At 45.0% G+C, this 22,166-nt stretch overlaps 1 protein-coding gene across 1 annotated transcript in view; it reads right to left on the bottom strand.

Annotated features, from left to right (window-relative positions):
• Positions 1 to 321: 321 nt before the first annotated feature.
• CFAP299 (cilia and flagella associated protein 299) overlaps positions 322 to 22,166 on the bottom strand; it is a 227,156-nt gene continuing 205,311 nt past the window's right edge. The window contains 2 exon segments of the mRNA XM_050896427.1: positions 322 to 797; positions 3,203 to 3,332. Coding sequence (XP_050752384.1) covers positions 702 to 797; positions 3,203 to 3,332 — 226 coding nt within the window. The 3' untranslated portion in view covers positions 322 to 701.

Raw genomic sequence — 22,166 nt, 5'->3', positions numbered from 1 at the left:
TGGGTCATGTAAGTACGGGCAACTTCAGCAAGTGCCCTGGGAATGGAAGAGAGTCCCTTGGGCCATTGCGTTGCTGCCTGAACTTCTGGCAAGTTGCTACTAGAACAGCAGCGAGAGCAGGAATGGATGAAAAGTGGCCTTCAAGGAACCACTAATGCCATCAAAATGCTGCAGGTTTCTTTACACTTACCAGTCTATTTGGCACAGCTTCTCCCTGCTACCCTGTGAATGGCTTGGTGCACATTACATGGTGTTAGCTGCTCGACAGAGGTCCACACCTACCTGAAAAAGAGTCTCCCCGGAAGAATTTAAAACATCCTGTTGCTGGGGAACTACGGGACAGTAGTTTCTTTTCTTTACTGCAGGAAAGAATGCGGCACCTCTGTCCCAGCCGCCCTGCTGCCTTAGGAGTAGTGGGAAAAGTTGGGTCCAAACCTTCTGTCTTCCCTTTAGGTGCTTTTGCAATTCACATACCCCATGGACTTCACAAGGGGCCCAGATACATGGACGCTACAGCCACTATGGGGTCTTCCTTCCACTTCACTTCCCTCAAGGAGCGAGGCGCAAACCAACTCTAAACCAGTATAAAAATCCCCCTTCCTACCCCTGAACACAAGGTAAAGATCTTTCAACTGTTTTTCTTGCAGAAGACTTTAAAATAGCTAAACAAATCATTGGGAGAAGAGCCACACAGGTGGACCTTAGGTCCCTCTTCTGACGATATGGTCATAGATAACAACATGGAGATAGAGATCTGTTTCAACAGGCGTCCGTGTTGTGTTGTCTCCTGGGTAGGCCTGAAACACAGAATATTACACATAATCAGTCAAGAGAGAGAAAAGGCATGGTTTTTAACGTCATGAATTTTCTTCTTCTTCCCTTGGAACATAAAGTTTGATAAATGCAACTAGCTCTGAGGGTGGGGATTTCTCACTGAAGATTAATATCCTGGTACTGGGCAGTTCGTTTCTCCTGCAATGCTTTTAGCAGACGCAAAGACAGGGATACAGTTCTTTTAGCTAAATACAACTAGGAACAAGCGGACCATCAACTGGTCAAAGAGAAGGCCCGCTTGAAAAGATCAGGCAGCTGGTACTAAGTCTGTTCAAGCTGAACCCCATGAGAGAGAACTCGTGCTGATTTCCGTTTGGCCCATAGCAAGCACTTCTCAAAAGCTTGTTCTCCATCAGTGAGTGTAGCAGAAAAGCCCAAGCCAGATGGATCTCATGGGGACTCACGGGCCTGTGCCCTGCAACCTGTGGGGACACACAACGTACACGCACAAACGCTTCTTAGTGTGGCTCTTGGCACGCGAGAATCTTTCACGTAGACCCTACAGAGCTGGTTATTTGTTACAGATGTTCTGCAGCTGCGGGAAGCTGGATTGGTGGCCCACTTTCAATGCAACCAAACGCATCTTTAGGTATGCATTTTTGAATTTCTAACAAACCAATGCACTTATTTTGAAATGCATATAATGTGATATTTTGTACTGTTACTATTCATATGTGACCATCTTCCATGGGAAGCACATCAAACAAACCATCATCCTAGATCAGTTCTGCAGAAACCCGAACAAATTATTGCCCAGCTTAGTTCATGTTGGTTTTGAGAGTAACCAAAGCCTGGGTGTGTTTGTCACATCCAATCTATAGTCCAAGAACTTCAGCTGTAAAGTTTAAAAAACATGTGGTTGGCACCAGAGGAACACAGTCTGTTTCTTACAGAGGGAAGCTGTCTATAATGTTATTACCCATTCAGCTCTCAACATGAAAGATAAAATACCCATGGCAATTTAATCGGCTTTCAACTATGGCTGAAAATGGGATGTCCCGGTACGACTCAAGCATTTGCTTTGTTTGGATTCAAATGCTATGTAAATAAATGATAGAGACCAATCAACTTCAGCAATAATAGGATCAGAGCCGTTTTTAGGTGAAAGCAAAGCATACGTTTGCGCTGTCAATCATCTATAAGAGACACAGAGTCCACAGTGTTCATCCAGTCTATAGCACGACTGAGGCACAAGTATTTTCATTTCTTATATTCAATTGTAAATCCTTCTGAACCATGTACTGCGTGCCGGAGAAACCCAGCTCTCCACAAGAAGATGCATCTAGCGTCAAACTTCTCTTCTGTGAGGGACAGGGTTTAAAATCCAAGTTTGACCCTTCTGCCAGTGACAATCTCAATCTGCTACAAGAACTAAATGACCTTAATGGGGCCGCTTTCCTTAGGACTTCTCAAATCTTTTGTATCAAGGGGGAAGAATAAGGATTGTGTGCGGTTGGGAAAGGAATTCTGCCAGTTTCAGTTCACCGCTGCGAAAGCGCGGGGGTAGAAGACGGCCCACGCTTCAGACGCAGGAACTGATTCTGCTTTCTGGATTTGCTGGTGTTCAGCAGGCCCTGCCAGAATCTGGGATATTACAGTTCCTGCAAGTTGGACCTTCTTTGTTTCAAAGTAGCCTAATATTTATTTATTTTTATCCAATATTACTTATTTTTATCCACCTGCAGGCATGTTTCATAATAGAGATTTGATTTTTAAGAGGAGATGAATACAGGAACCACCAGCCCCAGGATGTGTCGCCAACATTTTAGCAGTTTTTCCTTTTAGCGAGAGGCACATGTGTCATCCTCCGAGTAAAACACAGCGTCTTTCCACACCAGATGTACCTGCTCATACGCTCCCATGCTTCCGTCCTCACATCTTCCAGTCAGTCCCGCTTTCCTCCTCAGCCTGTTCCCTCTCCCATGCTTCCCTTCCTTAGCACTTCTCAGCAATTCAATGAACAGGACGCAGCCTCAGCCTGCAGCCTATCCGGGCAGTAACGGCGACACTTTCTCCTTCTGGGTGGAAGGAAAAAGGGCAGGGAAAGGGGCAGGGTAGGAGAGAAACCCTGCTTCGGAAATCTTCCCCTTTCATCGGTCAGTTCAACTTCTGATTTTTGTCATCACAAGGGAAAGGCCCAGACACGCTCAGTCATAAACAAGGTAGGCTAAGTTTATCCTGACAGGGACCAGAGCAGCTGCGTTAACAAGGGGAATAGCATGTCTGAGTAAGCCTGAAATATTAGGTGTGTATTGATAAAGAGGCTATTTGCAATCAGACTCAACAGTTTAGCAGTCAAACTCCATTGCATAAAGGCAATTTAGAATACTGAGGGAAAAAAAAAAAAAAGAAAAAAAAAGACATTTACCTTGGGATCCACATTTATTATTTTCCTATCACTTTTGTTCTTGAAGAGCAGTCCACAGGCGTTTTCTGCAATCACTTGGTAATTTGGGCTGGAATTTGAAGTGCTGACATTTCTATCCCAGTTGTAAAAGCTGTGAAAATGTGAAACAGAAATGCTGTACTTTTAATGGATGTCATTCTTTCAGCTTAAAGGGCAGATTCTGACCTCCTTATTCATGCTGAGTAGTTCCTGATTCCACAACAGCCCCTCTGAAAGCCAGACAGATTCACTGAGGAGCAGAAGTCTACTAAATATTAGAAAACCTGTCCAAATGTGGCCCTGCATACCTGATCTCTGGCAAACCAAAGCTGAGGCCCCTAGCTGTCTCCTCATCCATTCAGTACTAGTGTTACTAACAGACTCGGAGCCCGGGTTATAACTAGTGGGAAGTGGTAGAGCTTGAGAACTACTACTGTGACGGAAACAGCTCTGGAGACCACCTGAAAGTGCTTCCCAGACCACCACAGATCTGCAAACCAGATGTGGGAACCGACCGTTTCCCCTTAGGATCTCACTGGAACTCTCTTGCTGCCTTACTGTTTTCCTTTCTCTTGTTTTTAATATAGTTCTGGTAGTAGGGAGTTTCTGGAAGTCTCCTCGCGGGCAAGATGCAGCGGGAGGGGCTGAACTCCAGCTCCCCAAGGAAAAGTCCCAGCTCCCCAGAGAGCTGTAGGTGTCAGCCTGCGATCAACTCTGGAGCAAACCATTCGATCGGCTGACTGTGCTCGCCAGTTTCCAAAATGCCCAGCGCTATACAAAAGTCAAAAGGAATCAGCCTGCCATGTCAAATACAAAATGGACACAGGAGGGTTTCAGCAGTTTATCAGTCCTTCTCCCAGGTCGGAGGTGCTGGAATTCCCCGAGCCTTCTCACACTTTGTTTGTTGACTTCTCAAACTTTTTATCACCCGACTTCAGCCCTTTGGGGCTTTGTGCTCGCCACGCAGCCAGCTAACAGGCTGTCATTTGCACGCTCGCTGTTAGTATTTGCTTAGAAACCTTTTCAGCTCGGATGTACCTACAAATTGCACAATGCGAGGGCGCTGCTACGCGTACCTCGCTGGGATGCTCATTTGATCGCTGAAGTGGCACATTGCATTTCTGCTGCCGATCGGATGAGCCTATCTTTTGCAAAAGACGGAGGAGACGGCCGGAAGCCAGGAAAGCATTCTGTCTGCATGGAGGATTCAAGAAATTTAAAAAGTACCTTTTAATTTTCCTGCCTTCTGCAAGGATACTCCAGTCCTACCAGATACATGGTTCTAGTTTTTAAAGCGCCTTGATTTCTTCCTCGCTTTGAAAAAGCGCAAAACAATAGGCCTCACTGTTACGTACGCTAAACCTTTTTCCATCCTGAACACCTCTGGTAGGAATGGAGCAACGTATGATGACTTGGAGATGAATTCACAACGCCCTTACAGAATCCATCCTGGCATCACTGAAGTCAGTGGGTGATTTGCCACTGGAGTCGATAGCCTTGGATTACAGCCAGATCACGTAAAATGGTGTGCTCAGCACGAAGTTATGTCCTTGAGCAAGCGAGTTGGCGCAAGCAGAAGCTGCCCTCTGGAACTCTGTGCAGCCTAATGCTTAGATGCCTGCAGAAAATGAGTGAAAGGTGGGTGGACACAACTCATTCAGCTTAGTAGTAATAACTGCTTTGCTTTGATATGCTAATTGGTCACATTAATTTGTCATCTATAGAATTCTTTAATGCTCCCGAGTACCCACGTTAAGTGGTAAACAGAAGATTTTTTTCATTCATTGTTTAAATCGAAGGATAAGAATATGCACAAACTTATATACAAATTAAATACGCAGATTCTTTTAAGTCTCTACTCAGTTACCTTATTTCATCCCGACAGCTTTTCCCTGTCCCCCAGGACACAACTTGGTTAACGACTCCAACTGCACAAATAGAGATTGTTTCTGCTGGAAAACCACTACCAGATTACGAAGGAATTGCTCTACATTATCTCGGGGGGTGTGTGTGTATATATGTCTCTCTGCAAAGACTTCCCCACATTCATTAAAAAGAAATTAAAGATCTGAAGGCGGAAATAGTCAATTAGCTGTCGGATAATAACTTCCTGCATTTTGCCAAGTTTCCAACCCCATTCCTTCCATACTTCCCCATTTAAGCCAGTGAAGACAAGATGAAGCTCGGACAGCCTTTCTGCTGGGAAATCAACATCTAGTGCAAACAGTTTTGTCAGGGACTCTTTCACTCCACGACAAATTAGTTTCCAACGTGTGCTTAGATGTGAGACATAAACCCCGCGTCCACCGGCAAAACAAAGGGAATCTCTCTGAACGCTGTACCGAGGGCTAAGAGAACGGGGCAGTGCCCCGTGCAACTCCCCGGCTGCCCTTCCCACCTATAAGCCCCGAGCTTCTCGGCATTCCCACGTTCTCTAAAACAAAGACCAGCAGACAGCGAGATGGCGGCTGCTTTGAGGAAGCTTAGATGTCTGGCCACGGAAGGAAATTTCCCCTGCATACCTTTATTCGTGTTCTTCACTGAAAACTGATGACATCAAGAGATTCAAGCAAGCCTCACGCCCACCTTCGGCAGGTAGGATGAGAAGGGCCGCCGCACCTAGAGGACAGTATTACTGGGAGGACAAAGTAATATATGCTAGCAGGAAATACTCCTAACACTGCCTAAATAGGCAGGAGGTCAGAAGAACATTGTGACCAGAGGAGCAAGGGGTTGCAGAAGGCTTCTCTGGAGCAGCCTCTCCCCTGCCAGTTACTGTTAAGGTGAAACTTGCTCACTGTAATCAATGCATTCTACCACGAGGCTGCTGCAAGAAGAGGGGGCTGGAAGTCAGCACCACGGGAATCCCATCTCATCTGTGTTTCTTTCTCTAGAACAAATACTGAACTAAACTTCAGCAGTAAGTGCTATTTAGGAGTTACTGTAATCCCAATCTAATCAAACTCATTTTTGTTAGCAGAACTCCACGTGGCTTTAAATATTTAGCTTATCCTGAGATGAAAACATCCTATCAGATGAACGTGATCAAATGCCAAAGCAAAAAATTTCAGCGTACGTTTTTTCCATTATTATTTTTTTTGATTACCATGTGTTTTGGAACAAATGTAACAGTTTTCAGCACGGCACTTCAGTACGTGGAGTATGAGAGACTTAGCAGTGCCCGTAGTACAGCTGCAATAAGAATGCATCTTGGGTTTTTGTTAATATTTTTTTTGTTGTCGATTTTTTTTGTTAATTTTTTTTTTTTTTAGACAATGACTTGTTGGTGCAGTGCTATACAACAAGTAGCACACTGTGTCTGGGAATACAGACTAAAATATGTGAGGCGGGTTTTTTTTCATTCATCAGCCAATTCTGGTCTGAGCAGATTTTCATTCTGCAGGCAGGCAGATGCCCTCCCAGAACACAAGATTCTGAATACAGGTTTTTGTATCCTTAAAGTTATCCTTCGGGTACCAAGATGGCAGCACATCAAACCACATGGTGCTTATAGAAAATCTTTCATCCAAAACTCTCTGGGTCCTTTTGTAAACACGCATTAAACCACTTGACATTCTTGTGAGATGTAAGGCAGGCTTTATTGCAGCTCATCCGTGGCCCGGGGAGCCAGGGCACAAAAAATGTTGGAGATTTTTCCCTGGGATACGCGGGCCGATGGCAGAGCAGCGAAGAGCCCCAGTTGCCAGCTCCAGCCAGGAGACGGGGCGCTTTGGTTGGAGTCCTGTGGCTGCTCACCTTCAGGGAGCTGGACAACTGTTCTCTTAGAGGCAAATCCTTAGCAAGGTTACAAACTGGATTTTGAGGCCTCAGTGTGTGACTGTCCCCCTTGTTCCCTTATTCCGCAGTGGGAAATGAGCTGTGATGGACGAACTTCTTACACAGCTTATTCCGGGGGTTGAAATGCCGTGGTGCATCAGGCCTGGGCAGACCGGAGAGCGCTTCAGACCCTAAACAAACTGAGGGTTGCCAATCACCATCTGACCAAAAGAAAAGAAGGTGTGCATCTGCCGGCTGAGAGCTTTGTTGTCCCAACGTACTATTTACTATTTAAACCAGGAAAATCGGGGAGACAGAACATAGTGTAGAGGTGTTTATGTCTGTGTTGGCCCCACCTTTGATCCCATGGGCTTAGATTATACTACCCTATTCTTTCTTCCCCTCAGGATAAGGATTGGTTCCTTGATTCAGTTCTCTACTTTTCTCTTCCCACCCACACATACACAAAGATAAAACCATTCCCTATAGCAGACTGGGACTTCAGTCAAAAACTAATTATAAACAATGATGGCTCAACAGCTTTTTTCAGTTTGTGGTTCTATGAATTTGCGATGCAAACTATCTGGCTTCAGACCCCCTCCTGGTAATTTACAGACCAGCTCGCTTTAGCTGGGCAGCAGCAGAAGGGTGCAGACAAGGGAGATAGGGGCATGCAGGACAACAAAGGAGACTAAAACAGGGAAGAAAAAGAAGCAGCAGCTCCTTTATCCCGGCGTTCTCTTTCTTTCTGCCCTCTGGTAGGAGTGCGCTGGTAATCATTTTAATGGGGGGAAACTGGCATTCTGCATGCGGTTGCCAAATATGACAAAGTAGCAACATACTCGGATGGGATTTGCCCCGTCAGTCCTTCCGCAGCTTTCTGGTGCGAACGAGGTCAATGCCTCGGTGGGACATGACACGGTGTAATACAGCACGTATGCCAGACTCCACGCCAACCGCTGTTTCATAAGACGACGCATGTCACAGACCTCTGGTTAAACAAGAACAAGCTACTGTTTCCACCTAAGAAATTTAAAGATGCCGAGTTTTGCTTTTCTTTTTCATCTTGAAGCAGCTTTGACTGAAACAATTATATTTACCAAATGATTGCTAGGGTAGGGTGAGATATGTTACAGTACTTTGGAAAACCAAGGCAGTTCGATTTGTCCACAGCTACTGTGCACACTAGCTATTTTGGTGATTTTTTCCTGCTTACCTGTGCTATATTGTCGCTACTGAATTAAAACCCTGTAGTATTTAGCTAAACTCACGTGGCTGACTATCTTGCAAACTGGTTGTAAATCAGGAGTAACTCCAATGAACTCTTGTATAAAATTGGTAGAAATGAGCATTTGGGCCATAGGACCAATTCATGCCTTGGTTTCCTAGAGGCAGTGGAAAAGCACAGGACTGCCTGCTGCACATGCAGTTACAAAGCAGGAGTCACCACAGTAGACAGTGAGTGTCTGACACGTCCTCTTTATGCTGCTGGCACTGGGAGTAATGGCGATCTCTGCCTCTAATCTGTGGTCAAGCTTCCCTGCTCAGAACTGGCACGGTGAGAGGATGCTTAGCACTACAGCCAGAAATAATCTTTAAGACGGTTTTGGCCTTGCCTTTGCCATTTAGCTAACGTGTAGTTCACTGCATCTCACTACTGAACTTGGGAAACAGCCCCATCAGCACCGGGGTCAGCAATGACGTTTCATCGTCGCCAGGCAGTTTTACGGACGAACACTGCGCCAGCTAGCACCGGGCGCATCTGAACCTAGCAGAGATGCAACTTCTCCCTCTTGCTCAAATCTGGACAGCTCCTACAGCAGCGCTCTGCGGCCAGCACCAGCACCTTCTCTCTGCAGTTCCTGAACGCAGCCTTTCCTTTGCATCTCTCCCAAGCGATAGTAGAAACCCCGAAATTCAGCGCAACAGAGAACAGCGGCAAAGGTGCCGCCGGTTGCAGGAGGGCTGATGCTCGCCCAGTACGTTCAACAAGCACAGGACAAGAACTAATGCATCACTGCTAGTCATTGGGACTACAACTACTCCATGGCCATGAAGCTTATGAATAGCAAGAGTTTGAAAACACCTCCCTGAGCTGTTGACTCGCCCCTTTTTGTATGGCTTCAAAAACAAACAGTTTTTTCTTTTTCCTTTCCTCCACTTTTTAAAATTTTTTTTAAACATAGGTGACACTCAGCAGGAAGAGCTCTGAAAGGAGCACATCCACGCCGCTTCCCGTTCACTTGTGATTCCACAGCAAAAGGGCGATGACCTCAGCACTCCGTGGGAGGGCCGAGATCCTGACCTGACACCACAAAACCAGCGCTGCGAGGACGCGCAGACAACCGAGCCCCCTGCACCGGAGACCCTGCCACGAAGACCGATGACAAGTGCTACGCACAGCGAGTGCAGGGAAATGTCCAGGGGGGCAGGGAGCCTGGCTTCAGGCCTGCTTTCATTTAACATCGCCAGTGGCGTGCCGGAGCAACTCTGAGATCAAAGGGCTTGCAGAGCTCCTCTCGGCACTGTAACCCTTTGATCTCACCCTCTCCTCCTGATAACCCCCCAAGCCACACGGCTGCTCCACCTCCCGCCCGGGATCTGCCTCTACGATCGCCCGTTTTTCCCCGCATCAAGGAGGAAAAAGGAGTGCGATACGCAAAAACGATGAGCAGCTGCAGCTTCCATTGACCTGATGTCAAACTGTATGCCCGCTCAGCAAGCCTGTCAGCCAGCTCTCATGAGTTCGTGGGCGTACCGTGAAGGGCAACGCACTGAAAGGAGGTGAAGATAAATGCGAGGTGGCTAATGGGAGCGGCACACTAGCAATGAGCTTCACTGAACTATAAACCCACACGGCCTGGGAAACGTACGTCTGGACTGGACAAGAGCATAACACAAATCTCAGTCCTGTGATGTTGGCTACAAGTGCCTCAAGGATGCCATATGTCTGAAGCTTTCCTACTGTATGCAGCTTTTATCGAAGCATTAACTAAATGGTGCATTTGGAGTTTATCATGCCTTGGCATATTTCTCAGTCAGAACAGCAGCAACACCAAGAGGACTTGGAAAGCAATTCTGTTACACAAGAGAGTTGGAATTCCCACGGCCAAAAGATGCTATCATCCTCTAATTCTGTTCTTCAGCCTTTTTCTTGACAGAATAATAAGAACCTCTAATCTTCATATAAAATAGTCATTTTTATATTGAAAAACACAGTTCTATCTATGTTCTCAGCTACTGCCAGTGCGCACCTCTCCTGCCTGTCCCCATTAACAGCTGCTGTACAGTTCATCTTGTTGGTCTGTCTACCAGCATCTAAAACGGTTAGATTTTTCTTCCTCTGTTTCACACACACACAGAGCTGTTAAACAACTTGCTGCACAGAGTTTACTCATCAGATAAGTTTTCTTCTGGTCATGAATTATCTATGAATCAAAGATGACTTCAAATATGCATAACACAACGAGCACATGATACATCTACTCTATCTACATACACACCCCCACATGGGTATTCTACATGCAGCAATGGGATCCAGATGATCATCCTATGCGTCTCTGCGCTGTCTCACCAACTGCCCGCTCTCCCGTCTCGTTATCCTGTTATGTCACAAGCCATTGCACTTCACCTTCCATCAAAGCCAAAGGACTTCAATCGGGCCACATACTTCAGTCCTCATAATCTAGGTGTGTGCCTCAAGTTTGCTGCCTCGGGAGGATGTCACTAAAATCACCAAACCCTTAACTCCTACACTAAGTTTCCCTTTTAATTTCCAACGTTTAGGATTCTTCCTTCTTCCCAAACTCTCCTCACCTCTGGGCAGAACGGTTCTCTACGGGACCTTAACAAGTGCAAAGAAACGTTTCAAAAATCAGCAGGGAAAGAAAGGACCCTGCCTTTGCTCCCAGGACAGGAAGGTACAGATTTTGACAACGTACCATCGTTGATACCACATAGCGTATCGTTGACTGAACGTACCTTTGAGTGCAAAAGATTTCCTTTCCTTTGTCGAGTTTGGACTGAGAACGACAAATGGGAAATTAAACAAGAGAATCGCTACCTGTTTTTTAAAAATACTTTAAAATAACCCACAGAATCCTCCTGCAAAATGTCATTATGGAGAGACTACGGTACTGCCTGTCTGGGACGACCTGTGTAATTCAGGTGGTTTCAGATTTTGGGAATGGTGCGGTTTCCTCAAACTCTGGCCGAACTTTCTATGATAACTGGTGCTGCATATATTTATACTGTATCTCCAGACACTGGACTGCTGCCACGCACTGGAGTTTACAGCACTGATTTGCCCCTGCTGTATGCTGCTGTGTGCTTCTGTGCAAATAGGTACACAACCAAACGAGCCTTTTCATCAGACAGAAAACACGAGGTGAAAGTGAAACCATTAGCTGTGTCGCTCTATCTCTTAAACCCACTCCCACTTCTGTGAGTTGTGTGTCATGGAAGCCCAGGCACTGCCAGACACAGGTTTGCAACCGGTGTCACGGGAAGCGGCTGACGTCCTTTTCGTAACCACTGCCAGGGGGGCTTTTACTCACTCTGTCTCCCCGTGCGCCATGGCCCGTCGCCACCCAGCAGCCTAGGGGCTGTGCCCAGGGCACGCCGTGGGATGCAGCGCCAGCGGGAAGGTGCAGGCGGCTGCGGGCTGGGCGGCAGGACCGTCCCAACCCGACCCCCTCCGGCCCCTGCGCTGAGCTCGGGCCTTCCCTTCGGCACGTCACCCTGGCTCTCCACCGCTGCCGGAGCTCCACTTGCAGGTCCGTCTGCTTTTGCTTTCAGTGGGTGTTCGCGGTCACCCTCGGCGCTGGGGAACTTGGAAACGTTTCTCGCAGCCAAGATGGCTTTTGTGTTATCTGCTCGGTACTCCCAGCGTTGTTTGAACTTTGGCTGGGTACACCTTTTGCATTTCAGGATGAAGGCTAAGATTAATACGAAAAAGAGAAGAAATAAAAGCAATAAAAGGAAAAGAAATTAAAGTCCTCGGGGTTATAGGCCCGATCCCAAGAAATTATGAAACTACTGTCAGGCTCCAGAAGTTGTGCAGTAATCACTCAGAATGTATTATCTTATTAGTTCTCTCTCTCTTTAAATAATAAAACCACCCAACACATTAGGATTTATAGACAACAAAAAGAAAAAGTTTTATCTTGAAGCTACAACAAGGAAGATAAAAGAGAGGCATGTAATTGTTGAAGGAACAACAGGTTGAATAGCTTATACATATTGTGCAATTAATAATCACCAAAGACCTGTTGGAAGTTGCATGTAGCTGATAGATCAACGTACAAAACTAGAGTCCCTGTTCTGTTGCATACCAGTACATGGTGATCGCAATAGCAGTCAGCCAATCAAGTAATTTCTCTTTTTTCCTAATGTGCCTTTTCAAAGTGCGTTCAGATGGGAGCCAAAAAACCCACCCTATAAAAATAAAAATCTCAGTCATAAAAGTTTCCCTCCCAGCCAGGCCTTGGGTGTTAAAACAAAACCAAACCAAACAAACAGAGCAAGCGCCATTTACAAAAATACGCACGCAGCGGTCACTCCGTCCCTGTTCACACCCAGCGGTGTGCCAGCTCAGGTTCTGAACCACAGTCTCTGGAGAACAGGGGACCCCAAGTTCATTCACTACGGATTTACTGAAACCGGTTCCTCGCCGGCAGACAAAGGAGTATGTCATGATCAGCGGTGAGACGGGAGAAGAGAGCACTGAATCTTCCTCAGAAGAGAATCACATCTTAGGGAAAGATTTATTACCTGATTATCTGAGGGGAATTTCTAGCAAAGGCCGACCTAGAAATGCAGAAAGGCATCACAGTAGAGCACTTGTCTGGTTGTCACATAGGTTCACTTATTAGCTTTCCTCTTCCGTTAACGAAAAGCCAGAGTATGATGAACAACTGCAGCCCTGTGATATCACTCAACTAATTGCTTCAGGTGCCAAAGATGCAGGTAAGTGCCAAGACAGATTTCCAAAGCCTGACGGTTTCTTGTAGTAGGCGGGGTGCATTGCAGGGAGCTTCCACGGGTGTTTCAAAATCCCCTCGGGCACCTGCCTACACCTTTAACACTTTTAAAAACATGACCTTCAGATGTGCCGAAGTTGCACTGAAAACAATGCTTAGGTGCTTTGTTGGATCAGAGTCATAGTAAGACGTGACGAGCAGGAAGACCTGGAGGAACTAAATGGCAACTAGACAGGTTGGCGAGCTAGTAAAGGTAATGTCAAAGTATCGTTGCATGTCGATTTGGATATGTGTATTTGTGGAGCTGCGCCAGCTTCTCCAACGTCTTCCCTTCTGAAGGAAGCGGGGTTAACATCCATGAATAAATTAGCCTCTTGATCAAAGTTTGATTAAGCATCTGAGATGAAATGATGGATTTTTCTGAAGGCATGTATTCAAAGCATGCTTAATGTATGCATGTATCTCTCTGTCTTTCTTCCTGTGGTTTCTTTCAAAGGGTCTTCTTCCTTTCCAGCTGTAATCTCCTTAGGCAAAGAGTTGAGTCCAGAAAGAATTCATCTAGAAAACCACGTGCTAACACTTCTGTTTGTCAGCTGAACTGATGAAAAACAATATTTTTATGAAAAATGAACACTTCTTTTTCCTAGTATTTTACTTCAGTGGTGTGAGGTAAAGCCAGGGGAGAGAGCCAACCTTCAAGGCTTGGAAAGGGTTCTTTCCTCCTTCCCAGACCTCACTAATGCAAATCCTTTGAAATTCTAATGGCTTGTGTACTGAGGGAATCCTCAGAGCAACCAGTCTGCTCAATGAGCGAGGCTGCAATTTCCAAGCGACCTGGGGACATTTAGATGCATCTTTCCCACTGGAGCCGGAAAATGGCACATGGAAAATCTCAGCCCCTGAGAAGAGCTCGGTTCCCCTCGCACCTTAGTCTAGAAGACTGTGAAATTGCTGGGTGCTACCTCAGGCGCCGGGGAGCTGGGGCACTGGCCTGCCTTGCTGTTTTTTGCAAGCTGTTGCATAACAAGTCTCATATCCTCCAAACTCTGCCAACTATACAAACATTTAGAACACAAATCTTAAATATTTAGGCACATTTTCAAAACATTGCTCTACAACTCCCTCCTGCCCCTCCCCCCCCACCTTGCTGCAATACGCTCAGGATTTTATCTACATCAGACTGACCTCAAGCTTTTAAACAGACAGGAATAGGAGAGATTAGAATGCATCAGGAGTTTCCAACCTGAGCAACTTAACTTCCCTTCAAGTGGCAAAAATGCCAGCTCTTCAGGAAAGGACTACCCTGTCTTGAGGAAAAACGTCTTTGGCAGAATCACTCCTAAGCTTATTAGATCCGAAGGGCTGTTGTAAAACACACCCTCAGAAAACCTCTGCATTACAAAGTCTGGGTTCAGGATGTAAAAATCGCTGCAAAATGGGCTTTGCAGTTTCCAGCTTGCCAATACTAGTTAAGAAAAAGATGTGTTTCGCTAGGATTTGGTGGGACCAGAGCCCCCGGGAGACTGCTAGATCTGGGGAGAATTACTAACAGCTATTAGTGCAAAACCAAACTCTTAAAAAGTACTTAGTTACTTCAAAAACAGTAGGTTTAACTCCAGGCACCGCATCTTGCAAACACTGGCCTTGGTACGATCCATTAGTTTCTTACGGTTGAATATTTGGTACAGGAAAAGGCAGTGCCTATTCTCTTTGCTGCTAAAAAAACTGATACAACCCATTAATACACACATTTCAACTATTGGTGTGACGCACAGCAATGTATAGCTTGAATGGCTCAAATCAACAGAACTATTGAAAACATTGGTTTTTTAATGCTTTCAAATCACAAACGTACTATCGATCTGGGAGACTGACATACCTAATTTAAATGTACATTTAGCAACAGAGCAAAGAGATGACAGGGTATCAGGCAGGCAGCTTTTCTATTTCAATCCAAACAAGGTGGCAGAGCTGTGATATTAATGAAGCAAAATGGCATATGTAGTATTGACATTCCTTATCTCTTCTCTGCAATAGACTGGTAGCTTGTAATCTGACTGCAAGGCTTAGGCACATGAGACACACACATGTAAAACTAGATAGTCAAACTCTGTCATCTACTTGCACATTAAAATGAGAAACAGTCTATAACCAGAATCTCTTTGAAATCCGGAGGAATAAAAAGGATGGAGGCCCCAGTTCCTCAAACTACATGAAACACATTGAATACAACAGGATTACACAGTGCACTGAAAGCTCTGCACGTGCTCGCGTCAGAAGAGCCATTCCAGGAAGAGGCTGCCTGAACAGGAGGAGGTTGTACATGTTACAGGAGACAGTAGGAAAAGTAGGAAAAAAGACAGAAGTCGAAGGAGAACTTCACGTGGCTGAAGGGGCGCTGCCTACGTGAGGACACAGGGCAAGCGGTTTGAAAGCACTGGCTGGGTCTTGCAGGTGAGGACACAGATCACGGATCTGATGCGACAGAGAGAGGATGCCCATCACGTGTCACGGAGGGAGGGAGTTGGCCGCGGTATTTGTTACTCACAGGAGCTGCAAACCACCTGAGGTTATTTCAATCGCAGGAAGCAAACAAAGTACATGTCCTTATGCAGAATGATAGAATCTGTTCAAAGCAGGATAAACTGATGCGTAGGACTACTGGGGCTGTAGTTACTACAACTGGTCCCAAAAAGACCGTTTAGATAAACAGCTGACAATGTGAACGTTACACCTTTCCGTAAGATTTGAAGACTCAGATATCCAGAAGGTGTACGCTTAATACGGCAGTTTCAACGACTGCGTAATCTGTAGCCCTATAAGGAACAAACCTACTGAACAAACCAAATCAGCAATACAGTTTTTAAGAAAATCACTCTCCCTGTTTGTCTTCAATATGCAGATTTAAAGAGGATATTACTGCATACTATAGATAAAGAACAACTGCAACAACCTCCTCAGCAAGCTACAACTTAGAAACAATTTTTTTCTAGCTTACATTGATGAACCTTTTCTGCTTACTACTCGCAGACCGCAACAGGGGTGCGCTTTACTCCTTGTGCATATATGTCCACCACAATGCATGAACATGCAGTATCAAGGGTATCATAACACTGAAGATGTGAAACTACCTAAAACATCCCAGGCAAAAGGAGGAACAGCGGCACTATGGCTGAGATGCTCCAGTCCTGCAGCTTTAATTGGACTTCCCTGTGTGACGTTGCTGACTTTCAGATTTTTACACTGCCTAATTTCACTAACTTTCTGACAGAGTATCAGGTTGGAAGCTTGAAAATTCCCATCTTTTCCGTGAGATGTTCACCCCAGGACATAACATGAGAAGATTATCACAAATAATGTCAAACAAACAGATTTTGTGATCTGCTTCAAAACCTGCCGAGTCTGATACCACCAGCGTGGCTCCCGTTGAAGCTGTAAATTTAGTCCCACTGGAATCAAGGGGGAGATCTTCTCCCAAGGCTGCTGCGCTCCTCGTTAAGGTCTGACATGGTTTCAAAGGAGGATGAAAAGTTCTTTCCCTATAGTCTTTCACATACGGTTGGGATGTTTACAGCTACTTGAAACACAAAAGTTTAACGGTGTTTGTTAAAAAATAAATCAGCAATCATTGGCATAGATGGTAACGAACGCTCAGGAAAAAAGCCAAAGCAATTTAACTCATGGGTATGGGAAATAAAACCCGAGAATTTCATTAATGCTACGACGGCAAATTGGGTCTGAGGCATCTGGCTGAGACACTGCTCAGTGTCGAACATCAGTGCTGTTAGGAAAACAGATCTGACAGAATTTAGATGCAAGTGCAATGATGAAAAGCCAGAGATGGAAAAAAATACAGAAATAATCACCCGAGTTCTTCACTAACATACAGATGATTTTCACAGGTCAAAAGATCATTTTTAGTGTTAGTTCCAAATGAAGGCATTTTAAGTGAGGAGTGTCAAGCCAATGAACAAGTTTGAATGTTTGAACAAGTTCAAACCATAGCAAGAAAAAAAAACAAACCAGAATAATTATTAGGGAAAACGTTCGCACAGTAATAAGGAGAAGTAAATATCCCATAAAGCCTGAAGTGTAGATGAAGGCTTCCTGGAAACTGGTTCAGTGCCCTCATCAGTTTGATAGTAGAAAAAAAACTGTTGTTTTGAACTTTTGTCCCATGTTTATCGCTTTCACATATTTTAAGAAATACTCTAAAGAACAGAGCGGATTTTGCAGTATTCTGAGAATGGGAGTGGATCGGGAGTGGATCCCATCTCCTGTGCATCATCCAGGACCAAGATGCTTTCATGTCTGAAAAAGACTGTGATTCTAAGAGAAAGAAAAGAAGAAATTAGATAGCCTTGACCTCTGTCAGGTCTAGGACAAAGCTCCAGCGAGAGCAGCCTCACGTGCCTTTTACATATCTGCACACTACACATGAATAAAACCCCGTTCCAGAGAGGTGAATGCAAACACTCCCTTTTAGGCCAAAGCTGCTGCTGCTTTTTGAAAGAAGGATATTCAGAATCATCATTTGCAAAGCCTGGGAAGTTCTCTCTCACTTAGGAACATTGTAAGAACAACTGTCATTTAAGTATGCGTAGCGTTTCACAGCGTAAAAACAGAGACAGCAAAGTCTTTTACATACTTTGCAAAAGAACATATCCATAAAGTCCCTTGACAGCTACGGTGAGATTATTCCGATTTTAACTAACGGGTAGGTAACAACAGTTGTAAGACTGCAAGAAAACACAACCATTGTCATCTAACATAGAAAGGGATCAAGGGACGGGGGGGAAGCAAAAACACGACAACGATGGGGAACGTCCGCCTACCAGGCGGCACAGACAGCAACGTTACAAACTGCGACGGACAAAAGAGAGAGACCAGAACTTAGCAAAACAATTACAAATATAGTTTGCAAGAAACATCTCTCTTTGAAGACAGTACCTGCGGGACGTACACAAGAAAAAATGAAGATTCATTGCTTCCCAAAACACTTGAATAGGACAATGGTTTAACAATGGGAAAATTTGACTTATAGCAGATTAATAACTTTCTAACAGTTTTAAATTAAAAAACATAGATAAGTTGTTCCCCTCCCTAATGTTTTGAGCTGGATTCTCAAATACTGTGATTTAGAACTGACGTAATAATTGTTTTTCCACATCTGCTTAATGTCGTTGAATGTTTTAGAGTACTGGAAATACGATATGTGTCGTATATAGAACAGAATATTGCCATGTGCAACAGTAAGATGCAAAGGGATATTCTCAACCAACAGTTGAGAAAACTTGCCAGTTCCTATGCATCCCAGTAGAGCTATCCGCTACCACACCTCCTACACATTTGTTTTAAAATCTGTCACCCATCTTCTTCAAGACAGAATTTCACAAGTACAGAACACAAGATAATGCATGTTATCCTTCCATATTTCATGTAAAGTTATCATTTTGCACGAAACACACACATCAAAAGGTATTTTTGCAGGCATGTATCAGCGTTTAAGTGGAAACGTGAACATAGTGGAACATTACCGTAGAATTAAAGAAGGAAACCTATCAACACCCGTCTATTAAACATATGCAAACACGCTCTGGCAAAACTGCAGACACCCTGGCAAATCACGGCCCGAAACAGCTCCCAGCTTCCACCGCGCCCCGCTGCCGGCGTGCTTGGAAGCCAAGGGCTGTCACCGTTCCTCTGCCCTGCAGACGAGGGAAGGGGCTTCCAGGGCAAACAGCCTCCACCGGAACGCCCTCCCCGTCCTTCCCCATCCGCGCGCGCGGGGCCATCTGACGCAACGCCAGCGAGACAAACCTCACGCTCTCACACGGAGACTGCGTCTCTTCCTCTCAGACAGGTAGGTCTGAAGCCACACAGGAACTGATAGATCAGAACTAGCACTCCCATTCTTTATCCCTGCTTTGGTGTTCAGTGTAGCATTACTTAAACAAATAAGAGGGCTTCCATTATCAAAACATTTTCTGTTTCCGTGTTTATTTTAGCAGATGTGAAAGGTCTGATTAATCAATTGTGGGTTTTTCATTAAAAGTCTCAAACGCTGTGAAAATTCTGACTTCTGTATCAGGTTTGGGCTGAAAAGCTTGGGATTATATGTTGTAACATTATATGATATATGTGGGATTATACGATGTGAGAAATAATTTGAATGTTCCACTGCAAAAAAAAAAAAAAAAAGCGTCTCTCCTTACCTCACTAATTCTTGTAAGTGCTTTAAATGGTATCATTAGCTCCAAAGAGCATTAAGAACAGAAAAATTACCTTTCCTTCCCCATCTTAAACGCTAGCCCATGCTTCTCCCACCCTCTCTCCTGCTGGTCTTCAGGAAATATTTTCAGTGTGGTTACAACATGTGTGATCTGCCTGTGCACAGAAGGCCATAAATCCATATTACCGAATGTTTATCCGAGCTTTTGAACGTCTTGGAAAGCGTGGTATCAGTATCCCACAAACCTCAGGGTATACCAGCGCAGGAGAGGGAGCTAGCCAGATACCATGTCGTTACAAAGCCCATTTTGATCTGGGGATGTAATGAGAAGCAGGATTGCAGGGAGGTTTCCTCGGTGGCAGCTCCAGCGCGTAGGTGCAGGTGCACTGCCCAGACAGAGTGCTGAAACAATGCATTTCTGGCATAGCGAGGACTCCGGCTTGGCTCGACGCGCGCAGCTTTCACATCCAAACCTTGTTACTAGATCAGCCTGGAATGTCATTCTAAATCCATAGTCTCCAGGCATTAATCAAAACGGGGGCCGGCAGGAGGGGGGATAGCCTATTTAAAAATCATAGCAGAGGAAAAACATACCCTCCAAAAATGCCCTATCAGTGAAAGGAGTTAAGTCACTTTCCTAGCTTGTGGTCATTTTCAGAGACATAATAAAAATAACCTGTGGGACCCATAGAGTACCTGCAGTTAAGTTGTCATCGCGTGCAGATGTATGGTATCTTTACTATTGCAGCGCATTACATTATTTCCTTAAATTGGTCTCATACTTCAGCCCCTGGAAAAGCACCAGAAGAATTTACTGGGGCTGCGAGACTCGGATTGTGCTGAACAAGCCCCACTGGGCTCACTTGGAAAAGCTTGGGAACTCCCTGCCACTCAACCATTAAGCCTGGGATAAAAGGGGAAATGAAAAGCTCCGAGAGTCGTGCCGAGCGGCCACCATGACCCGAGCTGCAAGCTCTGAAACCAGGGAGGGCTGCTCCTACGCTGCCGAAACGACACCGCGGCAGCCCCGGGCAAGAGTCGCACCACAGCCCGGACCAGAGAGCACGCGATGGCGCTTTGACCGCGAGAGGTTCTCGTTTCCATGAAAAACACAGACGCAAAGAATTGTTACGAGGCTTCCCAGAGGAACGTCCAATTTTGTGAGCTCTCGGTAAGCATCTGTGAGCGAGAGGGGAAAAGGAGGCAGGCGGAATTTAGGAAATTCAGAGACCAAGAAAACTGAGAAGAGATTTCAAGCAGAACTAAAGACGAGGAAAAGAAAGTCATACACTTACGTCATGGAGGAAGAGATGGGAGGTGTATGTTGGATGACACGGAAAAAAAAAAAGTCAAAAAGGGCATGACACACTTTTTAACATTCACAGTATTTCACATCTGAGACACATGACTCCTGCTTGGCATACCCCCTGTTGGCATTAAGCAAGCTGCCCTGTCTCGAAGTAGATGAGGCTGAAATGCAACCCTCAGGCTTTCTGCTGAAGGCTTACCAACTCACGAACCAGACTTCCATCTGCTCTCCGTAAGCACAGGTGCCTTCAGGATATTTTGAAAATAAAATCACTATTGTGTATCATATAAAGATTTTCACAAACATAAATATGAACTCTGTAGTGCAAACAAACAACACAGGATCGTCTCCCCACCCCCTTTTTTTTAAGTAATCAAGAGAAGCACAGAGAAATATATTATTTATCCACGCAGATCTCTGCTAGAGGCCAGGAGTTTGGTTTCTTTACCTCCCTAATACCCCTCAAGAGATGCAGATTTGAAGCTTGTAAGTACTGCGATACGGTGGCATGAAGAAGTGATACAGTGAGTGTACGTTGCTTATAAAGTGTGTGCTCCTTTTTAAGAATACTTGTAGAAGCAAACTGAGAATGACTGCAATTACACTGACTTGGTTTTGATGCAGTATCTTTGACGTGACCATTGCGGCCAGAAAAGAAGATCCTACAAGATGCTGTTGATTTTTATGGACATACTTACTTTTCACTGATGTGGTCTAAGGACAAGCAGTGAAATGATTAGAAGCATAAGACATTTCCATACAAAGAAAGATTAAGTGTTATCACAGAGGAGAAAAGTCAAGTACGTGGCATCACAATAATCCAAAAATAAGGGAAAACACAGTGATACTGAACAAGAACTTCTGACTGGAAATACTTTTTTGTACATGATCAAATTACTTGCAGACCTCTGCTGCAGCACAGGAGATAAGTAGATTCAGTTCGGGGTACTGAGGAATTTTTCAACCAAATGTTTATTTCAAGGCCCTGATTGCTCAGACCTCACCAAGGATGTGGGAAATCCAGTTGCATATCCATCCTTCACTGGATCTTTAATTATTGACATAGCTCAGACAGGAGAGCTTGAAAAACGCAGCCACAAACGCCAGTAATTGCCGAGTTATCCTGAGCTCATTAGGGGTCGTTCTCTGTCTCTCCCTGCTCCTTTCCCCCTCTCTTCCCCCCATTCCCCCCGAACATTTTAGAGATACTGGGTTGTTTCCAAATAATAGTCTTGGAAGTTTTAGGGTAAGTTTTTCCAAGGAGTTAAAACAGATCCCTCCCTCGGTATTCATTCTGGTTCCCAGAAGTTAATCATCAAGAACAACCTCTGGTCTCTTAGGCCAGGCGCAGGTACGGGCTATCTATCACAGGGGCCGGGGCTTCACCCTGCCAAGCATTAGGGAGGAATTCTGTTTATGGCAAGACGTAGCGATTCTCCAGTTAAACTTCAACGTTGTCTGCCACAAATGCACAGCTTTACCTACAGCAGCCGGCAACCAAAGCAATGCCATTACTTACCAACACAGCGCAGGAGAATTTTGCCATCATTTTCACTAGGATAGAGCTGGCAACTAAAGAAAGTACTAGTTATTTCATACAACCGTCCATTAAAAAATCTGGACATACCGACTTCAGCCACAGCTATT

This window comes from Gymnogyps californianus, chromosome 4, assembly GCF_018139145.2.
Source record: "Gymnogyps californianus isolate 813 chromosome 4, ASM1813914v2, whole genome shotgun sequence".
Classification (NCBI taxonomy): domain Eukaryota; kingdom Metazoa; phylum Chordata; class Aves; order Accipitriformes; family Cathartidae; genus Gymnogyps; species Gymnogyps californianus.
The sequence above is the reverse complement of the archived record's forward strand: the minus strand, read 5'-3'. Positions and strand labels throughout refer to the sequence as shown.